This window comes from Ranitomeya variabilis, chromosome 5 (assembly GCF_051348905.1).
Source record: "Ranitomeya variabilis isolate aRanVar5 chromosome 5, aRanVar5.hap1, whole genome shotgun sequence".
NCBI lineage: Eukaryota > Metazoa > Chordata > Amphibia > Anura > Dendrobatidae > Ranitomeya > Ranitomeya variabilis.
This window is the reverse complement of record NC_135236.1, coordinates 267,211,688-267,232,038: the sequence shown is the minus strand read 5'-3', so window position 1 is coordinate 267,232,038 and position 20,351 is coordinate 267,211,688. Positions and strand designations below refer to the sequence as shown.

Sequence of the window (20,351 nt, the reverse complement as noted above, 5' to 3'; positions counted from 1 at the left end):
TTTTCTCAAGTGTCTAATTGAAAAATCCAGCTGGACCACCCACCTGAAAAAGGTGTTGTGTGCATATACCTGTAAGGCTGCAGTAGCATCGTATGCAGTGAAGAAGCAGTGACCCACAAATTCAAACACAAAAGTTTCTTTTAATGTGTTTCTTCACAGCATTAAAGTCCAATTCACATAAATGCATATAACTTCAGTGGATATTATCAGTGACCAGATTACACCAGGTCAAAGCAATACATATCACATGGCTTTAGATTTGCGGTCCCTAAACAGGCCAGACTTCCCTTGTCCAGTTTCCCTGGGCGACCGCACGCCATCTCACAGTCTCTATACGTCTCCATACACACAGCCTCATATGTTGCAGACACTGCACACGCCAGCCCTCCTCTGACAAGTTCTCGTGTGTGTCCTGCATCGCTGTATCACAGACTCTTTACAGACTCTTTACTCACACAGTCGTACACAGTTCAGGATATCCTCCGGATAGCAGCCGGGCACCATATCCACCTGCTTGCAATCGTTGCACATGCTAGTCCTCTTTCGGGCACAGGACATCCACCTCCGGGCACAGGACTGTCCACATCCGACTCCTACGGGCACAGGACATCCACCTCCGGGCACAGGACTGTCCACATCCAAGACCAGTACCATGGACGACTTGCATCTCTGTACGCTGCGGGTGCCAGGCTATTCAGCTGCCCTTGGTGCTGGCTCTGCTGGCCTGTGCCTCCATGCACTCTGCAGACCAGCACACACCAGACGGACACTGACGTGTACCTCGCACACCTGACACGACCTGACACACCCATACCCCTTACTGCAGGGTTTTTAAACACACACAAACTTGTGGCCTTCAGCCACATGGAAAACCCGGACCGGAAATCCGTGACTCTCATGCACACCTATGGACTTCATCCGTCTGCATGCACATTCTGGGGAGAACAAACAGCGCCCCCTAGCTGTATCAGAGGCCACAGCCTCACAACCCTAAAATGACCATTTTTGCATGAAACAATTGTGTGAATTCTGCACATCTTTTTTGGCAATGAAAACTCATAGAACAAAACTCACTGTTATTATGTGTAGAATTTCTAACCTCCTGCATGGATGTGGTGGAAGTATCAAGAACCTCTCAGAAGAGAACAATCAGCCCAAAGGTAAGAGAATAATAGAGAACTCATTGTAGATAGACATTTATTGTACAAGACATTTATCTATGTAACTGTCATTTCTAGTGACTGGGGACTCGGAATATGCCAGTATACCCATAGTTCCTAGAGAAAACAACGCCATTGAGACGGACGCAGAATCTCCAGACTACACTGTGATGTATGATTACACCCCCCAGGTATGGAAGATGAACAAACAGCTATATACCCAGTAATGGTTTTGTATGTACTGTATTATATTTAGATGTTCATTGGCATATTGTCCAGATACCTACATATTACATACAGCATTCAGATGCCTATTCATTGAATACAGCAAAAAGGTACTGACAGAGACTAGGTTCTAAGAGGCTGTCCCTGATACATGGGTGATCAAATATAGGCAGGAATATATGTCTACATTAGGGGTGGACATGCCATCGGTGCAACCTGCGTGGAAGGGCCTAGGAGGTAAGGAAGCCCCCTTTCACTTTTAAAGTTGGTGGAATAGTTCATTATGATTAGCTATTAGACTGTTAAGGGACCATGGGCCACTGGTCTACATAATATTTGTATTCATTGACCAGAACCCAAAACACAGGAAACAAGAAATGTATAGAAAAAATAGCAACATTTTTTATTAATGTATCCACATAAAAAATATTTCAAAGTATACAACGGATGTGTCACAATCCCTCCAGGGGGTGGGACAGCAGACAGCACAAAACACACACAACGGGATGGAAATGGGGAGGGGAAGACCCTACCGATAGGGAATGATGGACGGGACACCTCCTGAGCTCCAACCTGAGCCTGTCCCTGAACTCCCCTAACACCCTAAGCGGGTCCTTCCCCCCTGCATCCATCACGAACCTCATCCCTCGCTGACACCTCACACTGCCCTGGCTAGTGCACTGGCCGGCAAGGGCGCTAGCCTCACCACTGCAGATGGTAGAACACAGAAGGTGGTGACAAGCATGAGACAGACAAGGTAAAAACACCACACTTAGGTTCCTGACTCCACTGTCAAGATCCACACCGCAAAGGACACAGAAACAGGACTCCAAACTCCAGAAATAGCTGACACCAGAGAGCTGCAACTGCACGGTTGGTCTCCATAGAATAACTCTATCACCAACAGTCAGCTGATGCATCAGGTGACTATTTAAAGGTTGGTGGGAGTGGTCACCACACACATCAGCTGAACTAGAAACTCAGCAACTCTCTGCAGCACTCTGCCAGCAAGGCAAACTGACATTAACCCCCGCTGGACTGAAAGGAAAAAAGCTACATTTAAATTATAGTGGAACCAGAGATGCCACGAATCCAAAAATGGATTGTAACAGTACCCCCCCTTTCAACGAGGGGCCTCTTGACCCTCAACATCGGACCTCCCCATAAACGAAGCACGGTGAGGATGCCTCGACCAACTAAGATTCACCTCCGCAGTCACCTGATTCTCAGGTTTACGACAAACGCAACCCAATGGAAATGGCAATAACATAGGCTCCAGAGGCGCAACAAATCTTTATAGCGCTGACCTGTGGAATATGTTGTGTACGTGCATTACTGGGGGTAACTCCAGCTGGAAAGTCCCCGGGCTGAGAATGGTTGACGCCCCATATGGCCCAATCACCGTAGAACTCCAGGTCCCAGATGCGTACTTCTACCTGATGTTTTTTGTGGATACCCACACGTACTCATTCACAAAATAGGTCCGGACCTGCACATTTATTTCCTCGTACGCGTTTGGCAAAGGATGGTGAACTCTTTGAGGAACTGACAACAGAGGTGTCCCCCTGTGTCACCAAACTCATAACCTCACTACATACAGAGGGAACCACCACCCTCCCCTGATCTCTCCTCCTGGGAGGACACCGAGACTCAGGGCTTACTTGTGGTGAGGGTTAAAACCTGCCCCTACTCCCAGGGAGCTCCTTAGCTGCCTCCAATGGAGAAGAAGGGGTAGGTTTAAGAAGGACGGCAGAGACAGTAGCTCTCAGGTAACAATCCTTACAAGACTGGTCCCAACTCACCACTTCCCTAGACCGCCAATGTATGACCGGATTGTGTCTTTTCAGACAGGGAAGGCCTAAGACAATGGGAGTTGGCAAACCCTCCAAGACGTAGCATGACAGGGACTCTTCGTGAAGAGTCCCTATACGCAGGTTAACATTATTTATGACTTGGGTCACACTCCACTGACTGAGAGGAACAGAGTCAATTACTTGAATGGAAATGGGTCTCGCCAGGGTCCTACCGATCAGGGTCTGAACAAAGCGAAAATCCACAAGATTGACCCCAGCTCCACTATCCATGAGAACCGGTACCGTCTTAGTCTCCCCGCCAACCTCCACTTCAGCAGAAATGGAAAACTGAGAAGTAAAGGAGGACGAAATAGACTCACCCTGGTCGCCTCCCTCCACATGACCAGGGAAACACAGTGGCTTTGGAGATGAAGTAACAACTTTGGTGTGAGCTGGGCAGACATTAATTTAATGACCCATAAGTCCACAGTAGAAACATGCCCCCATCCAACGGCAAACTGCCGGCAACCCAGTTTGTGAAGAGACTCCTCCCACCTGCATAGGTTTATCCATCTGCACCAATGTGTCCTCCTCCCTAGAAGGAACAGCAAGTGATAGATTCGGTGCATGTCTCTCCCTGAGGTGTCTATCCACCTGGATAGCAAGGGCTATGGCAGTTTCCAACGACCCAGGAGTAGCATACTGCACCAGAATATCCTGAAGCCTAGCTGACAGACCCTGACAAAAATGGCTCCTAAGAGCAGGGTCTTTCCTGTTATGGCTGGACCTGGTGGTTAGGAGCACCGGGAATGACCTGATAGTCAAAACTGCAAAATAGAGCGAGCTCTGGAAAGTGGGAGCTCTGCTGACCCCAGCCCTAATCTATTATCACACACACTAGAATTAGCCGTGGATCGTACCTGACTCTGCCTAGACGACTCTTCACAGCGTGAGAGGTAACTACCCCTAAAGAGAAAAATAGCCTCACCTTGCCTCAGAGAAATTCCCCAAAGGAAAAGAGCAGCCCCCCACATATATTGACTGTGAGTTAAGAGGAAGGCACAAACATAGGAATGAGACAGGTTTCAGCAAAGGAGGCCCAACTTACTAAATAGACAGAAGATAGATAAAGGGATCTTTGCGGTCAGCACAAAAAACTACAAAAAGCCACGCAGAGTGAGCAAGAAACCCCCCGCGCCGACTCACGGCGCGGTAGGTGCCACTCTGCAACCCTGAGCTTCCAGCTAGCGAGACAATATCATGATAGCCAGCTGGACAAAACTTAGCAGGTACTCAGAAATATATTCAGCACACAAATGAACAACAAATGAGCTTAACAGGGACTTAGCTTCTGCTGAAGTAGACAGGTCATCAGGAGATCCAAGTGAGATCTGAACCAGTACAGATACATTGACAACTGGCATCAGGTAACGATCTGAGCAGAGTTAAATAGAGGAACCAGCCCAGTCTTAAACAATGCAGCTGAGGAAGCCACCTCCAGACCAGCAGCTCCACTCTCAGCCACCAGAGGGAACCCACGGACAGAACTCACAGAAATACCATTCCTGACCACAGGAGGGAGTTCGAGAACAGAGTTCACAACACTTTCCACTGCATGTCAGTGGCCCATCTCCTAAACTCTGAGCAGTACTCATCAGCCAGCCGGCCTGCCCCCCTGCTTGATTTTACGGAGTCTAGACTCAGCCAGGAAGACGCCATCAGGATCCCATACACAAGCACCAATGCCGCCAAAAACTTGTCCACCGACCGCAAAGATGGTGAATCGGTCGGCAGGGAGAAGGCCCAGGAGATTGGGGATCACCCTTGAGAAGGGAGACTATAATCCCCACATGCTGTTCCTCACTCCCTGAAGAACGAGGGCGGAGCCTGAAATATAGCTTACTATCCTCCTTAAAAACCAAAAATGTATCTCTCCCTCCAGAGAACCTGTCAGGGAGAGATATCTTGGGTTCTGGTTGAGCCTGGACATGAGCCGAGAACAAGAACCTCGACACCTGCTGAAGCTGCTGCACCACCTGACACCGCAGCTCCTTAACCTCATCCGTGAGGGTCTGGATCAGGTGAGCAAAAGCCTCTGCTTGAGCCATAGGTTCACCAGAAAAAAGTACGGGTTGGTAATAATGTCATGATCCCACCAGGGGGTCGGTCAGCGGACAGCACGACACACACACAAGAGGATGGAAATGATGAGAGGAAGGCCCTACCAATAGGGAATGATGGACGGGTCACCTCCTGAGCTCCAACCTGAGCCTGTCCCTGGACTCCCGTAAAGCCCTAAGCGGGTCCTTTCCCCCTCCACCGTCACAAACCTCGTCCCTCGCTGTCACCTTGCACTGCCCTGGCTAGTGCACTGGCCGGCAAGGGCGCTAGCCTCACCACTGCAGATGGTACAACACAGGGGGTGGTGACAAGCATGAGATAGACAAGGTAAAAAAAACACACTTAGCTTCCTGACCCCGCTGCCAAGATCCACACCGCAGAGGACACAGAAACAGGACTCCAAACTCCAGAAGTAGCAGACACCAGAGAGCTGCAACTGCACGGCTGGTCTCCATAGAATAACTAGTCAGCTGATGCATCAGGTGACTATTTAAAGTATGGTGGGAGTGGTCACCACCCACATCAGCTGACCTAGAAACTCAGCAACTGCAGCATGCTGCCAGAAAGGGAAACTGACATTAACCCCTGTTGGACTGTAAAGGTAAAAAGCTACACTTAAATTACAGTGGAACCAGAGCTGCCACGAATCTAAAAATGGATTGTGACAGGATGCCTCTAGTCAGACTAAAAAACATCAGCAGACTGACAATCTATTCAAGGTTATATAGATTAATATTGGAGGGTTTCCAAGCATGAACAGCTTTTTTAAGATCATGCCACAGCATCTCAATCAGATTAAGGTCAGGACTTTGACTACGCCCCTTTAAAGTCTTAATGTTGTTTTTCTTAATCCATTCAGACGTGGACTTGCTGATGTGTTTTGCATCATTGTCCTGCTGCATAACCCAAGTACGCTTCAGCTTGAGGTCACGAACAGATGCTCGGACATTCTCCTTCATGATTTTTTGGTAGAGCTGGATTCATGGTTCCATTTATCACAGCAAGTCTTCCAGGTCCTGAAGCAGCAAAACAGCCCCAGCCATCACATTACTACCATCATATTTCAGGCTGCTTTCACATATCATTTTTTTGCCATCAGTCGCAATTTATCATATTTTGAAAAAAATGTTATCTGTCGCAGATTGTGAAAAACTGATGCAACGGATCCGTTTTTTCGACGGATCTGACTAGGGGGGCTGGCTAAAGGATCCTAAAAAAATCTGAGCATGCTCAGTTAAAAAAAAACGGGATCCGTTGCCGGATTCCGTCATTTGATGGATTCGACACCCATAGGCTTCCATACTAACAAACGACGGATCCATCGCTGTCCGTTTTTTTGACGGAGACAAAAAACATAACTCTGTCCGTTGTCTCCGGCTGCCGGACAGACAATTTTCGACGGATCCAGCAAATGACGGATGAAACGTGAGGCCATCTGTGATGGTGTGATATGCTATGTGGGTATCATTTTTGTATATATTTCTGTTTTACTTATTTTCATGGTGTTCTCTTGTAGAAGGAGTTATTTGCTAATTGATGAATGGCTGTTGCTGCCATCTGATATCAGCCCCCTCCTGACCTGTGAATGAGGAGGTGAGACACAGATCAGTCCTGTGTGGAATGATGATGTGTTCACAGCATCTCAGAGAGAAAGAAGAGTATATGGACTATGCTATCCTCTGTCTGCTGGATTGTTGGACTTTTATCCTGTTACTGAACTGCATTCGTGTTCTGGACTATTTTATCCTTTGTGTGGTGGATTGTATATGGACCTTTCGTATTTTTGCCTAAATAAAGGTCTTGGAATTGTTTACTATACTCTAGCTCTGTTGATTGTGTGATACCGGAGTAGGACCCCATGACAACTGGTGGCAAGCGGTGGGATCAACAGAGCGTAACCTAATGCAGAACCACCCACAGAGTGAGTACAGAAATTGGACTGTATCCAGTTTACAGGAGAGAGCCAGAGACCTGGGCCTGAAATACCAGGAACTGACTAAAGAGGCCTTAATTGACCTACTGGTGCGTGCCAGCCCGGCCACCTTCTCCCATATGTCTGAAGGAGGAGCACTGGAGATGAGGACCCCCACCCCAAAAAGCCAGTGGGTGGTGTGGTACGAAGAAGAGATGGCAGTTCTGGGCCCAGGCATCTCTCAGGAGTACAAGGAGGAGGCTGCCCGCCGGGCACAGCGGAGACAACAAGCAATGGAGCTTGAAAGAGGGAGTAACGCAATGTGGAATGTAAACCCCACGATCCGGAAGCCTGTACGGATCACCCAGACAGAGTTTAAGCCATTTGATGAGGCTTCCGGAGATGTGGAGGGGTTCTTCAAGGACTTTGGGAAGCAGTGTGCTGTGATGGAGGTGCCTCACTCTGGCTGGATGCGTTTGTTAGTGGGACTCCTGAACAGTAGCCTGGTGGAGGCTTACCGAACCATTGACTCACAGTGAAATCGGGATTATAACATTGTAAAGCAGACTATCCTGGATTACCATGCTATCACCCCAGACTCATATAGGGCCAAGTTCCGAGACCTCCCATGCACTACGGGGGGATCGTTTAGGATGTATGCACATAAGATGTCCCAGACATGTCGGAGATGGCTGGAAGCAGAAAACGCCTTTACTGTGGAAGATGTTATACAGGCGCTCCTTATAGAACAATTTCTTGCCAAGTGCCCCGCAGAGGTATGGGAATGGGTCCGGGAGCGCACGCCGTGCACAGTGGATAGAGCTGCAGCCCTGGCCAATGAAGCCCTTACTATCCGACCGCAATGGAGGAGGCTTCTGGACAATGAACCACGGCCTTCTCACGCACCCCGTCCCCCTCCGATTATATCTGCCCTTCCACCTAGTCACAAACAGATGACAATCAGGCCTCACAATCCTGGGCCCCAACAGTTTCGACCATGACCTGGGGTATCACAGAGAGGAGATGTTATTGGTGTGGGCCACCTAGACATTTGCAGTCTGGCTGTCCTTGTCCCTCAAGGATTCGGAGGGAGCCCCACGCAGCCCCACATCATCCAGTACATCTTGTGCACTCCATCCCGCCTGAGGAAGAGCAACCACCACCCCCTCCAGAGTGGACCACAGGCCACGGCACCATAGATACCTCTCCTGGAGTGTACGGACTCCGGCCTTTGTCCATCAGAAATACAGAGCAATGGCATTGCCACCTGCAGGATGTCTTAATTGATGGATACAAAGTGTTGGGATTTAGAGACACGGGGGCATTCCTGACTATCGCTGACCCCCGTGTGGTTCAACCCAAGGCAATTCACCAGGGCCCGGGAATTCCCATTGTCCTGGTGGGGGTGTCCGAAAATATATACAGCGAGCTTTGGTACGTTTGGATTATGGTTTTGGAGAAAAACTGTGTTGGATTGGAGTTATGGGAGGACTTCCTGCAGATATCCTCCTTGGAAATGACATTGGGGAGTTACAAAGTCATTTTGTGGGAGCAGAAGGTCCGTGGGCCTCTCACTCTTCTGAAAGAACAATTGGAGGGAGATATCACAGATACCGGAATGCCCATCATTCCCTACGTTCTAGAGTTCAGAGACTGTCTCGCCCAGCTAGCTACCTTGGCTAATGAGCATGTCATGTCGGACGCTGTTCACACTAGGGCGTCCGACAGACAGCAGTAATTCCACTTACGTCCACTACACGCTCAGTGGCGTCGGCTAGATTTTATCCAGCTTGCTCGGGGTTAATCTAGCTGGTAATCAGGTTGGAGGCTGGGTCACGCCCACGGCCTTTAAATAGTCGCGCTGGACTTTGGGCGTCGCCGATTATAGCTTGTGCTTTGTGCCTAGTGATTCCGGTCTGGAGTGGTGGTCTTGTTGGAGGAATATCGTATTTGGTGGTGTATTATCCTTTGTCATATTCCCCCTTCCTATATTTGTATTTGTTTTGCCCTGTGCACATTATAGTGTATTCCTGTATGTCTGCGGCGTGGTGCTTTTTCAGTTTTCCCTGTCTGTGCTTTCTGTGGGGATTGGTGTGTGGTCTCTTCAATGGGTGGCGGGTGGTGGTCTCAGCTTAGGGCTGAAACAGGAGACAGGGTCAGGCCTGGCGGCCCAGACATGCAGACCTTTAGTGTAACTTCTGGGAAAGGGGCAGACAGGGTTTCCCTAGCCTAAGGGAAATCGCAGGGGCCCGGGTAACCAGCCTTAGTCTACCCAGTACCCCCATGACATTATAATCGGCCCAAAAGAAAAAAAAAATAATATTTTTTTTTTTTGTATGTCATGGATCCCATGACTTCCATAAACCGCCAGTTGAGGGTGCTGTTCTTACAGGTCACTGAATTGAAAGGGGCAGTTCAGCAACAGGGTCTTGTGGTATCTAATGTGCAAGTGGAAACTGCAGGTAGAGTTGCAGAGCCAAAAATCCCTTTACCTGAGAGGTTTGCTGGGGAACGCAGTAAATTTGTTGTTTTCCGTGAAGCTTGCAAATTGTATTTTCGGTTGCGCCCGCTTTCCTCAGGTAATGAGGCTCAGCGTGTGGGCTTGGTTTTGTCATTACTGAACGGAGACCCCCAATCATGGGCGTTTTCATTACTTTTTGATTCAGCTGCATTTAACTCAGTAGAGAGTTTTTTTTCTGCTCTTGGACTCATTTATGATGATCCTGACAGATTGGCTCTAGCAGAATCTAAAATACGCACTCTCTGCCAGGGGGAGCGAATGGCGGAGGATTACTGTTCTGAATTTCACCTCTGGGCGGTGGACACACAATGGAATGACCTGGCGCTGCGGAGTCAGTTTGTATGTGGGGTTTCGAGAAGGGTTAAACAAGCCCTTCTGATGTATGAGACTCCTGCTTTTCTAGAGTCTGCCATGAGTCTTGTCCGCATTGATCGCCGTTTGCGTCAGGGGGCGCTAGAGACGCCGCCTATGGGGGAGTTTGTAGGTGCACGTGAGGTTGCTGCAGGTGAGCCCACGGAGTCTATGCAAATCGCAGGGGTGTCGCGTCATCAAGCCCCCTCGCTTAGGAAGCAGGGACTCTGTTTTTGCTGTGGTAAAAAGGGGCATTATGTAAATTCTTGTCCTCTGTTTTCTAAAAAAAAGCACAACGGCGGAAAACTACTAAGCTCAGAGGGAGTGGAGGAGGCCAATCTGAGCTTATGCATATCCTCCATGGTGGTCTCTCAATGTAGGCTCCCTGCCAGAGTTATGGTCGCTGGCAGAGAGCTGCCAATCACTGTTTTTGTGGATAGTGGTTCTGCCACTAATCTCATTGATGAGGAGTTTGCACGCACGGCCGGGTTCACGGTCGAAAAATTGCCTCATCCTATCCGGGTGGTCACCATCAATGCTACCCCTCTCCCACAGGGGGAGATTACTGAGTTTGTGGCTGAGGTTAAACTTCATATTGGGGTCCTACATTCTGAGCAGGTTACATGTAGGGTGCTCAGTAATCTTCCTGCACAAATGGTTCTGGGTTTTCCATGGTTATCTATGCACAACCCGGTTATTGACTGGAAAACTCAGGACATAATTCAGTGGAGCGGATTTTGCCAGGAGAATTGCCTGGCCACATGTGTGTCCGCTGTGACTCCAAGCATTCCTGAGTCACTGCTTGATTTCGCGGATGTGTTCTCAGAGAAGGGTTGCTCAGAATTGCCACCACATCGCCCCTATGACTGTACTATTAGGTTTAAACCAGGGGCTAAATTGCCGAAAGCAAGGATGTTCAACATCTCTGGTCCTGAGAGGCTAGCTTTAAAAGATTACATTGCTGAGAGTTTGAGCAAAGGGCACATCAGGCCTTCGTCCTCGCTGGTGGCAGCGGGGTTCTTCTTCATTAAAAAGAAAGATGGCGGACTACGCCCGTGTCTGGATTTCAGGGAGTTAAACCAGATTACGGTTCATGATCCATACCCTATGCCACTGATACCTGATTTGTTCAATCAGGTGGCTGGTGCTAAGTGGTTTTCCAAGCTTGACCTCAGGGGGGCTTACAACCTCATAAGAGTCCGTCAAGGTGATGAGTGGAAGACAGCTTTTAATACTCCTGAGGGTCATTTTGAAAATTTGGTGATGCCATTTGGGTTGACAAACGCGCCTGCAGTTTTTCAACATTTCATAAATGATGTATTCTCGAATGTTCTGGGGAAATTCGTTATTGTGTACCTACATGACATTCTCATTTACTAATGCGACCGTGATTCTCATTTAGAGCATGTAAGGCAGGTGTTACAGCTTCTCAGGAAAAATAAGCTCTATGCAAAACTTGAGAAATGTGTATTTTTGGTTCAGGAGTTGCCTTTCCTGGGTTATATTGTGTCTGCTTCAGGGTTTAAAATGGACGCCGCTAAGGTGCAAGCGGTGCTGCATTGGGAACGGCCTGATAACCTAAAAACACTCCAGCGGTTCCTTGGGTTTTCCAACTATTATAGAAAGTTTATCAAAGATTTTTCTACCATTGCTAAACCGCTTACTGACATGACGAAAAAGGGTACCAATTTCTCTTCCTGGCCTCAGGCTGCTGTGCGCGCATTTGAATTTGTGAAGAAAAGTTTTGCTTCGGCCCCCATTCTGGTGCAACCGGCCGTATCAAAACCTTTTACCATGGAAGTCGATGCGTCTGAGGTTGGTGCGGGGGCGTTGCTGTCACAAGGCTCATCCTTGGGCGAGTTGCGTCCTTGCGCCTACTTTTCCAAGAAGCTGTCGTCTGCCAAACGTAATTATGATATCGGCAACAGGGAGTTGTTGGCTATCAAGTTGGCTTTTGAGGAATGGCGACACTTTTTAGAGGGGTCGGTCCATCAGGTTACAGTTATCACCGACCATAAAAATCTGCTGTATTTGGAGTCAGCCAAGCGTCTGTCCCCCAGGCAGGCTCGCTGGGCATTGTTTTTCATGCGGTTCAACTTTTTTGTTACGTACCGACCTGGGTCTAAGAAAACTAAGGCGGATGCTTTGTCCAGGTGTTTTCCGGGGGGAGAACCTCGGGAAGATCCGGTACCCATCCTCCAAAAGGGTGTAGTGGTCTCGGCTCTCACGACCGAGGTTGAGGCTGAGATTGCCGAGGCTCAGGTGGAGGTACCACCAGAGCTTCCCATTAACAAATCGTTTGTACCACTCCATCTTCGCCTAAAGGTGTTGGGTGAGCATCATGATGCTGTCCTGGCTGGACATCCAGGGGTTAGGGGTACCTTGGAGTTGGTGTCGCGTCGGTTTTGGTGGCCCAAAATCCGACAGGACGTGGTCTCATACGTATCAGCATGTACCACGTGCGCTAGGGCTAAGACGTCCTGCTCTCGTCCTGCTGGCACACTACATCCTCTCGGGGTACCCAGTAGGCCATGGCCGGAGATTTCCATGGATTTTATCACAGATTTGCCCTCCTCTGCTGGGAACACGGTCATTCTGGTGGTTGTTGATCGGTTCTCAAAGATGTCGCACTTTGTGTCTTTGCCTTCGTTGCCTAACGCTAAGACTCTGGCTCAGGTTTTTGTGCAGGAGGTGGTCAGACTTCACGGGGTCCCGTCTGACATCGTGTCTGATAGGGGTACTCAGTTTGTGGCAAAATTTTGGAAAGCTTTTTGCTCACGGCTGGGGATCAAGTTGTCGCATTCTTCTGCGTTTCATCCTCAGTCAAATGGTCAGACCGAGCGTATGAACCAGAATTTGGAGCAGTACTTACGCTGTTTTGTTTCTGACAATCAGGAGGAGTGGTCGACGTCCCTTCCATTGGCTGAGTTAATCTGAGCTGAATAATCACCATCAGGAATCGTCTGGGGAGTCTCCGTTCTTTTGTGTTTACGGGCTCCATCCTCAGTTTTGTACTCTGCGTCAGCGGGGCTCTACTGGTGTCCCGGAGGACCAGTTAGGAGCACAACTGTCATCCATTTGGAGGAGAGTGAAACAGCATTTGCTAAGCGTAGGTGCAAGGTACAAACGAGTGGCTGACAGTGAACGTGTGACAGGTCCGGACCTGAGTGTGGGTGACTGGGTGTGGTTGTCCACAAAAAACATAAGACTCAAGATTCCATCCTTGAAATTGGGTCCAAGGTTTATTGGTCCATTTAGGGTTGCCGCCATCATTAACCTGGTAGCCTACCGTTTGGTGCTCCCTACGGTATATAAAATACACAACGTGTTCCACAGTTCTTTATTAAAAAGGTGGTGGGTTCTGTGGACACGGCGCCTATGCCACCTCCAGTTTTGGTGGATGGCAATTTGGAGTTTGAAGTCTCCAAGGTGGTTGACTCTCGTGTAGTGTGCCGCACATTACAGTACCTGGTACACTGGCGTGGTTATGGGCCGGAAGAGAGGTCCTGGGTACCTGCCTCGGACATACATGCGGACCAGCTGGTCAGTATGTTTCACCGCCGCCATCCGGACAAGCCGGGTCCTTTAAGTCGTGAGGGCCCTGGGGTCCCTCGTAGAAGGCGGGGTACTGTCATGTCGGATGCTGTTCACACTAGGGCGTCCGACAGACAGTAATTCCACTTACGTCCACTACACGCTCAGTGGCGCGGCTAGATTTTATCCAGTTTGCTCGGGGTTAATCTAGCTGGTAATCAGGTTGGAGGCTGGGTCACGCCCACGGCCTTTAAATAGTCGCGCTGGACTTTGGGCGTCGCTGATTATAGCTTGTGCTTTGTGCCTAGTGATTCCGGTCTGGAGTGGTGGTCTTGTTGGAGGAATATCGTATCTGGTGGTGTAGTATCCTTTGTCATATTCCTCCTTCCTATATTTGTATTTGTTTTGCCCTATGCACATTATAATGTATTCCTGTATGTCTGCGGCGTGGTGCGTTTTTCAGTTTTCCCTGTCTGTGCTTTCTGTGGGGATTGGTGTGTGGTCTCTTCAATGGGTGGCGGGTGGTGGTCTCAGCTTCGGGCTGAAACAGGAGACAGGGTCAGGCCTGGCGGCCCAGACATGCACACCTTTAGTGTAACTTCTGGGAAAGGGACAGACAGGGTTTCCCTAGCCTAAGGGAAATCGCAGGGGCCCGGGTAACCAGCCTTAGTCTACCCAGTACCCCGTGACAGAACATCAGCGAACGGCCCAGTCCAGTTAAAAAGCCTGGTATGACCATAAAGCCAGGACCTGGGAATTTATGGACAAGTGCTCATGATTATTGCAACCCCTGCCATTGTACAAGGAACTATAAACTATTGAGCAATGTGGACTAAAGTGAGCAGGCCAGAGGTCTGTGTAGACCTCATAGCGTGCTCACTTATTATGAGGGGGGAGAGGTTATGATGGTGTGATATGCTATGTGGGTATTCTTTTTGTGTATATTTCTGTTTTACTTATTTTCATGGTGTTCTCTTGTAGAAGGAGTTATTTGCTAATTGATGAATGGCTGTTGCTGCCATCTGATATCAGCCCCCTCCTGATCTGTGAATGAGAAGGCGAGACACAGATCAGTCCTGTGTGGAATGATGATGTGTTCACAGCATCTCAGAGAGAAAGAAGAGTATATGGACTATGCTATCCTCTGTCTGCTGGATTGTTGGACTTTTATCCTGTTACTGAACTGCATTCGTGTTCTGGACTATTTTATCCTTTGTGTGGTGGATCGTATATGGACCTTTCGTATTTTTGCCTTAATAAAGGTCTTGGGATTGTTTACTATATTATAGCTCTGTTGATTGTGTGATACTGGAGTAGGACCCCATGACACCATCCATCACAATCCGTCGCTAATACAAGTGTATGAGAAAAAAACGAGTCCGGCGGCATCAGACTCTGGATCCGTTTTTTTTCAAAATTCGATGGATTGCGACTGATGGCAAAAAACTGATATGTGAAAGCAGCCTTACTGTTGGTATGATGTTCCTTTTCTGAAATGCTGTATTACTTCTACACCAGATGTAATGAAACATGCACCTTCCAAAAAGTTCAACTTTTGTCTCGTCAATCCACAGAGTATTCTCCCCAAAAGTCTTAGGGATCATCAACATGTTTTCTGGCAAAACTAAGAGGAGCCTTTATGCTGTTTATTGCTCAGCAGTGGCTTTTGTCTTGGAACTCTGCTATGCAGGCCATTTTTGCCCAGTCTCTTTCTTATGGTGGAGTCATGAACACTTGAGGCATGTTAGGCCTGAAGTTCTTTGGATGTTTTTGTGGGGTCTTTTGTGACCCCTTGGATGAGTCATCACTGCGCTCTTGGGGTAATTTTGGTCGGTCGGCAACTCCTGGGAAGATTCACCACTGTTCTATTTTTTTGCCTTTTGTGGATAATGGCTCTAACTGTGGTTCGCTTGAGTCCCAAAGCTTTAGAAATGGCTTTATAACCTTTTCCATGCTGATACTTCTCAATTACTTTGTTTCTCATTTGCTCCAGAATTTCTTTGGATCACTGCATGATGTCTAGCTTTTGAAGGAACTTTTGGTCTAATTCACTTAGGCAGGTTCTATTTAAGTGATTTCTTGTTTGCGAACAGGTGTGGCAGTAATCAGCGCTGGGTGTGGCTTGGGGAATTTGAACTTAGCTTCCTAAGGATGTGATAAACCACAATTAATTTATGTTTTAAAAGAGAAGTGGGTGGGCTTCACTTTTTTACACAAAGCACTGTAGGTTTGGATTTCTTTTTTCCTTAATAATAAAGACCTTAATTTAACCCCTTAATGACTGTCAATATGCCTTTTAATGGCGGCAGTAAAGGGTACTTATTCCTCAGCACCGCTTTTTAATGAAGAAATAAGGTTATAGCACCCCCAGTGTCGGAAAATCTCCGGGGTCTCGTCTACCAGGGGTAGCTGAGACCCCGGAGAACATGATTCGGTTTGGTTTTTACCATCCCGTCTCATGATCACCGTTATTCACGGAATAATGGCGATCGCAAAAAAAGTCAGATTTCCCATTCATTTCTCTCTCCTCTGATAGATCTAGCATACCAGAGGAGAAATGGGGTCCCCTGAGCCCCCACCCTTGATACCTCTGGTATCCCTGGCCCCTCCGGCTCTGTCCGCCAGCCCTCGGCAACTTCTTCTTGGAAGAAAATGGCATCTTCTTCCTGGAAGAAAATGGCAGATCTGCCAGCCGGCAACAATAGGAGATTTTTCCTATTGGTTCATTTTGATAGACCCTATCACTGTGATCAAAATAAAAAAATAATAAATCAGACCCCCCTTTATCACCCCTTTAATTATAAAATTTTAAAAATGTATTTTTTTCCATTCTTTGCAGTTAGGAATAGGGTTGGGGCTAGGGTTGGGGTTAGAGCTAGGGTTGGGGCTATGGCTGGGGTTGGGGCTAGGGTTAGGGTTGTGTTGGGGTTACGGTTGTGGTGTTGGGGTTACAGTTGGGGTTAGGGTGGTGTTGGAGTTGGGGTTAGAGTTGTGGTTAAGGTTGGGTTTAGGGTCAGAGGTAGGGCTGTGTTTGGGTCGGAGTTAGAATTGGGGGGTTTCCTGTATAGGTACATTAGGGAGTCTCCAAACGCGACATGGTGTGGGCCTTTGATTCCAGCCAATTTTGCGTTCAAAAAGTCAAACCGTGCTCCCTCTATTCAGAGTCCTGCCATGCGCCCAAACAGTTGCTGTCCCCGACATGCGGGGTATTGGCCTACACTGGAGGAATTGCACAACAAATTTTATGGTCCATATAATCTTGATACTCTCGTGAAAATAAAAAAGTTTGGGTCTAAAATAAATTTTTTGTGAAAAAAGTAAAATGTTCATTTTTTTCCTTCCACATTGCTTTAGTTCTCGTGAAGCACCTGAAGGGTTAATAAACTTCTTAAATGTGGTTTTGAGCACCTTGAGGGGTGCAGTTTTTAGAATGGTGTTATTTTGGAGTATTTTCTGTCATATTGACCCCTCAAACACTTAAAATGTGAGGTGGTCCCTAAAAAAAATGGTTTTGTAAATTTTGTTGGAAAAATCAGAAATTGCTGGTCAAATTTTAACCCTTATAACTTCTTAACAAAAAACATTATGCTTCCAAAATTGTGCTGATGTAAACTAGACATGTGGGAAATGTTATTTATTAACTATTTTGTGCGATATGACTCTCTGATTTAAGGGCACAAAAATAAAAAATTTGAAAATTGCCAAATTTTTTACATTTTTGCCAAATTGCTGTCTTTTTCATTAAAAAACGCAAGTAATATCGAAAATTTTTTACCACTATCATGAAGTACAATATGTCACGAAAAAACAGTCTCAGAATCAGAGGGAACCGTTGAAGCATTTCAGAGCTGTAACCTCATAAAGTGACAGTGGTCAGAGTTGTAAAAATTGGCTTGGTCGTTAAAGACAAAATTGGCTGTCAATAAGGGGCTAAAAGCTGCATTTTGTGATTACTTGTGTTATCTTTGTCTAATATTTAAATTTGTTTTATGATATGAAACATTTTAAGCGTGACAAACATTCAAAAGAAAAGGAGATCAGGAAGGGGTCGGACACTTTTTCACATCACTATACATTTGCATCTGTTAAAATTTATAAGGCTACTTTCACACTAGCGTTTTTTGCAATACGTCGCAATGCGTCGTTTTGGTGAAAAAACGCATCCTGCAAAGTTGTCTGCAGGACGCGTTTTTTTCCCCATTGACTAACATTAGCGACGCATTGCAACGCATTGACACACGTCGCAACCATCATGCGACGGTTGCGTCGTGTTGTGGCGGACCGTCGGCAGCAAAAAACGTTGCTTGTAACATTTTTTGCTGCGTCGAGAATGTCTTTTCCGACCGCGGATGCGCGGCCGGAACTCCGCCCCCTCCTCCCCGCACCTCACAATGGGGCAGCGGATGCGTGGAAAAACAGCATCCGCTGCCCCCGTTGTGCGGCGCATTCACTGCTAGTGTCGGTACGTCGGCCCGACGCACTGCGACGGCCCGAGTACGACGCTAGTCTGAAAGTAGCCTAACACGAAATGCAGTATTTCATGGTAAAAAAAATTGCAATGTTTCCATACAAATCAAATTCTATAGGGTTTATCAGTATGGGATCTGATTTTTTTTGCAAGCCCATAGACTTAAATCTTATCTAAAGCATGGAAGAAACTACTGCATGCTGCAATTTTTTTCACCTGCAGATTCGTGTGAAAAAAACTGTTATCTTAACAGTTCAAATGAATAACATAGGTCCTAGTGCTTTCCGTGTGATGTCATTTTTTTTCACGGACAACACTCGGAACAAAAATACAATTATATGATGTTGGCCTGACAATGTCTGATTCTTTCAGAGCACTGAGGAGCTGGAGATTAGTGCTGGAGACGTGGTGCTGGTGATAGAAGAAGGAGAAGATGGCTGGTGGTCTGTGGAGAGAAATGGACAGACTGGTCTTGTGCCTGGATCTTACCTTAAAAAACTCTGAGAACCAGAATCATATCCAGATACCGATGATATAAGGGGCAGAGACACGCTCGCTTGTACAGATGTGATATTATCTGTAATTTCATGATCAATGTTTAATGCACAGGTAGATGGCAGCTAATAATATGTTTGTGGTCACTGTAAATTGTAAATCTATGCTGCATATTGTATTTTGAAGAAAAACTGTGCAGCTTTCTCAGAGTTTTACAGAGGAGAACGTTTCCCATAGAAAAGCCATCATGAAATGCTTGATGAACTGTCCATGAAAAGCATTAAACATAGTTGAATGGATATAGATCTTCATTGTCTGATATGTGAGAAGTTTCCTTGTGTTAGCTCAAAGCAGTGACAATTACTGATTAATGATAACGCATTGCCAAAAAATCAAGTTTCACATTAATTCCTAAAGGGATCGGCCACTTTGTTTTAACAAATGTGTCAGGATTACGATTTTGTGGCTCTTACTAATATATAAGTATTACAAATTCTCCTTTTGTGCTTGTTATTCCAAACTTCTTTTAAAGGGGTATTCTCAAGTTGTGTCTTAAGCAGCGCACAGCTCTGCAGTCTCCTTTCCTCCTTGTTGCTGAGAATGCAGGCACTCCTCCTTGAGTGACAGTTCTGGTCAGTTTCCTTCTGCTAAGCTTATGCTACTGTGTCACATTAAGGGTCTTGAAAATGATGATTTTGGTGGAGTGGGGGCAGCAAGATATTATGCAAGAGTAATAATATGTCAGGAGCTTAAAGGGGGCAAAGGTGAGCTGCTAAGTGCTCTATAGAAATCAATAAACTGGAGATAAGTGTCTGGCATCTCAGGAGTTAACTCATCAGCCTGGATTGTAGCTGCTGCACATGCTCACCAGGCTCTGGTGGTCAGTCTCCTTGGCAGAAAGCTGTACACTATGCAAGATAAAAGCTCTCATTACAGGAGAATGACAGCAGATAGAAAAAGCAAATCAATTGCAAACTTGCTTATCTATATGCTGTCTAACTAAAGCCATTTGATAACATGAGAATACTCTTTTAAAGTTTGCACTGCTCTTCTGTCCACAAAATGGAAGCCTGTGACTAGACCTGTCCATCAGCCTTAACAAAATAAATAATTTCTAAAATCTCATTCACATTTTTTTCCCTTCTGTTCATGTGTTGCAATGCATATTTTTAAAACCACAGCATGTCAGTTCAGAGTTTTTACCCATTTATTTGAATAGATGTATAAAAAAGAAATAAAAAACAGTTTGAAAAATGCATCAAAAGCACAAGTAATGTTCACAATGTTTTTTCCTGCTAACACTGCGTTTATCATGCCTAAAAAGATTGCTGCAAAAAGAAAAAAAACTGTGTGAACATACTCTTACAATTATCAGGTCAGAATAAATATAATAAAATATAGGCTATATATTGTCACTAGTTGCTGTGACCCCCAACTATGAAAAGCATCATCTACATCTGTGATGTCTGTACTTATCTAATAATAAACATCTACTTTTTGACCTTTTAGTTGATACATTTTACTTTTTCCTTTGTTTTAGTAGGAGACGCTAGCATTGACTGCCCACGACCTCAATAGGTTTTGCACTACCCTTTATTCATAAGTTTCTGACACATTTTCTCTATATTCCGCTAGAAACCTTACTATATAGCATATGTCTGCAGTACAGCCCAATATAGTGATGTCGGTGAAATAGGAGAAATCTATCAAACTGCAAACAACATCTTTCTCCCACCGCAGAGTTTCACCCAACTTTGTGCTGAAATATGGA

At 46.5% G+C, this 20,351-nt stretch overlaps 1 protein-coding gene across 1 annotated transcript in view; it reads left to right on the top strand.

The window, feature by feature from the left end:
* PSTPIP1 (proline-serine-threonine phosphatase interacting protein 1) overlaps positions 1-19,704 on the top strand; it is a 137,982-nt gene extending 118,278 nt beyond the window's left edge. The window contains exons 13-15 of the mRNA XM_077264244.1: positions 1,090-1,160; positions 1,239-1,351; positions 18,458-19,704. Of these exons, the coding sequence (XP_077120359.1) occupies positions 1,090-1,160; positions 1,239-1,351; positions 18,458-18,589 (316 nt within the window). The 3' untranslated portion in view covers positions 18,590-19,704. The remainder of the gene's footprint in view (positions 1-1,089; positions 1,161-1,238; positions 1,352-18,457) is intronic.
* The last annotated feature ends 647 nt before the right edge of the window (positions 19,705-20,351 follow it).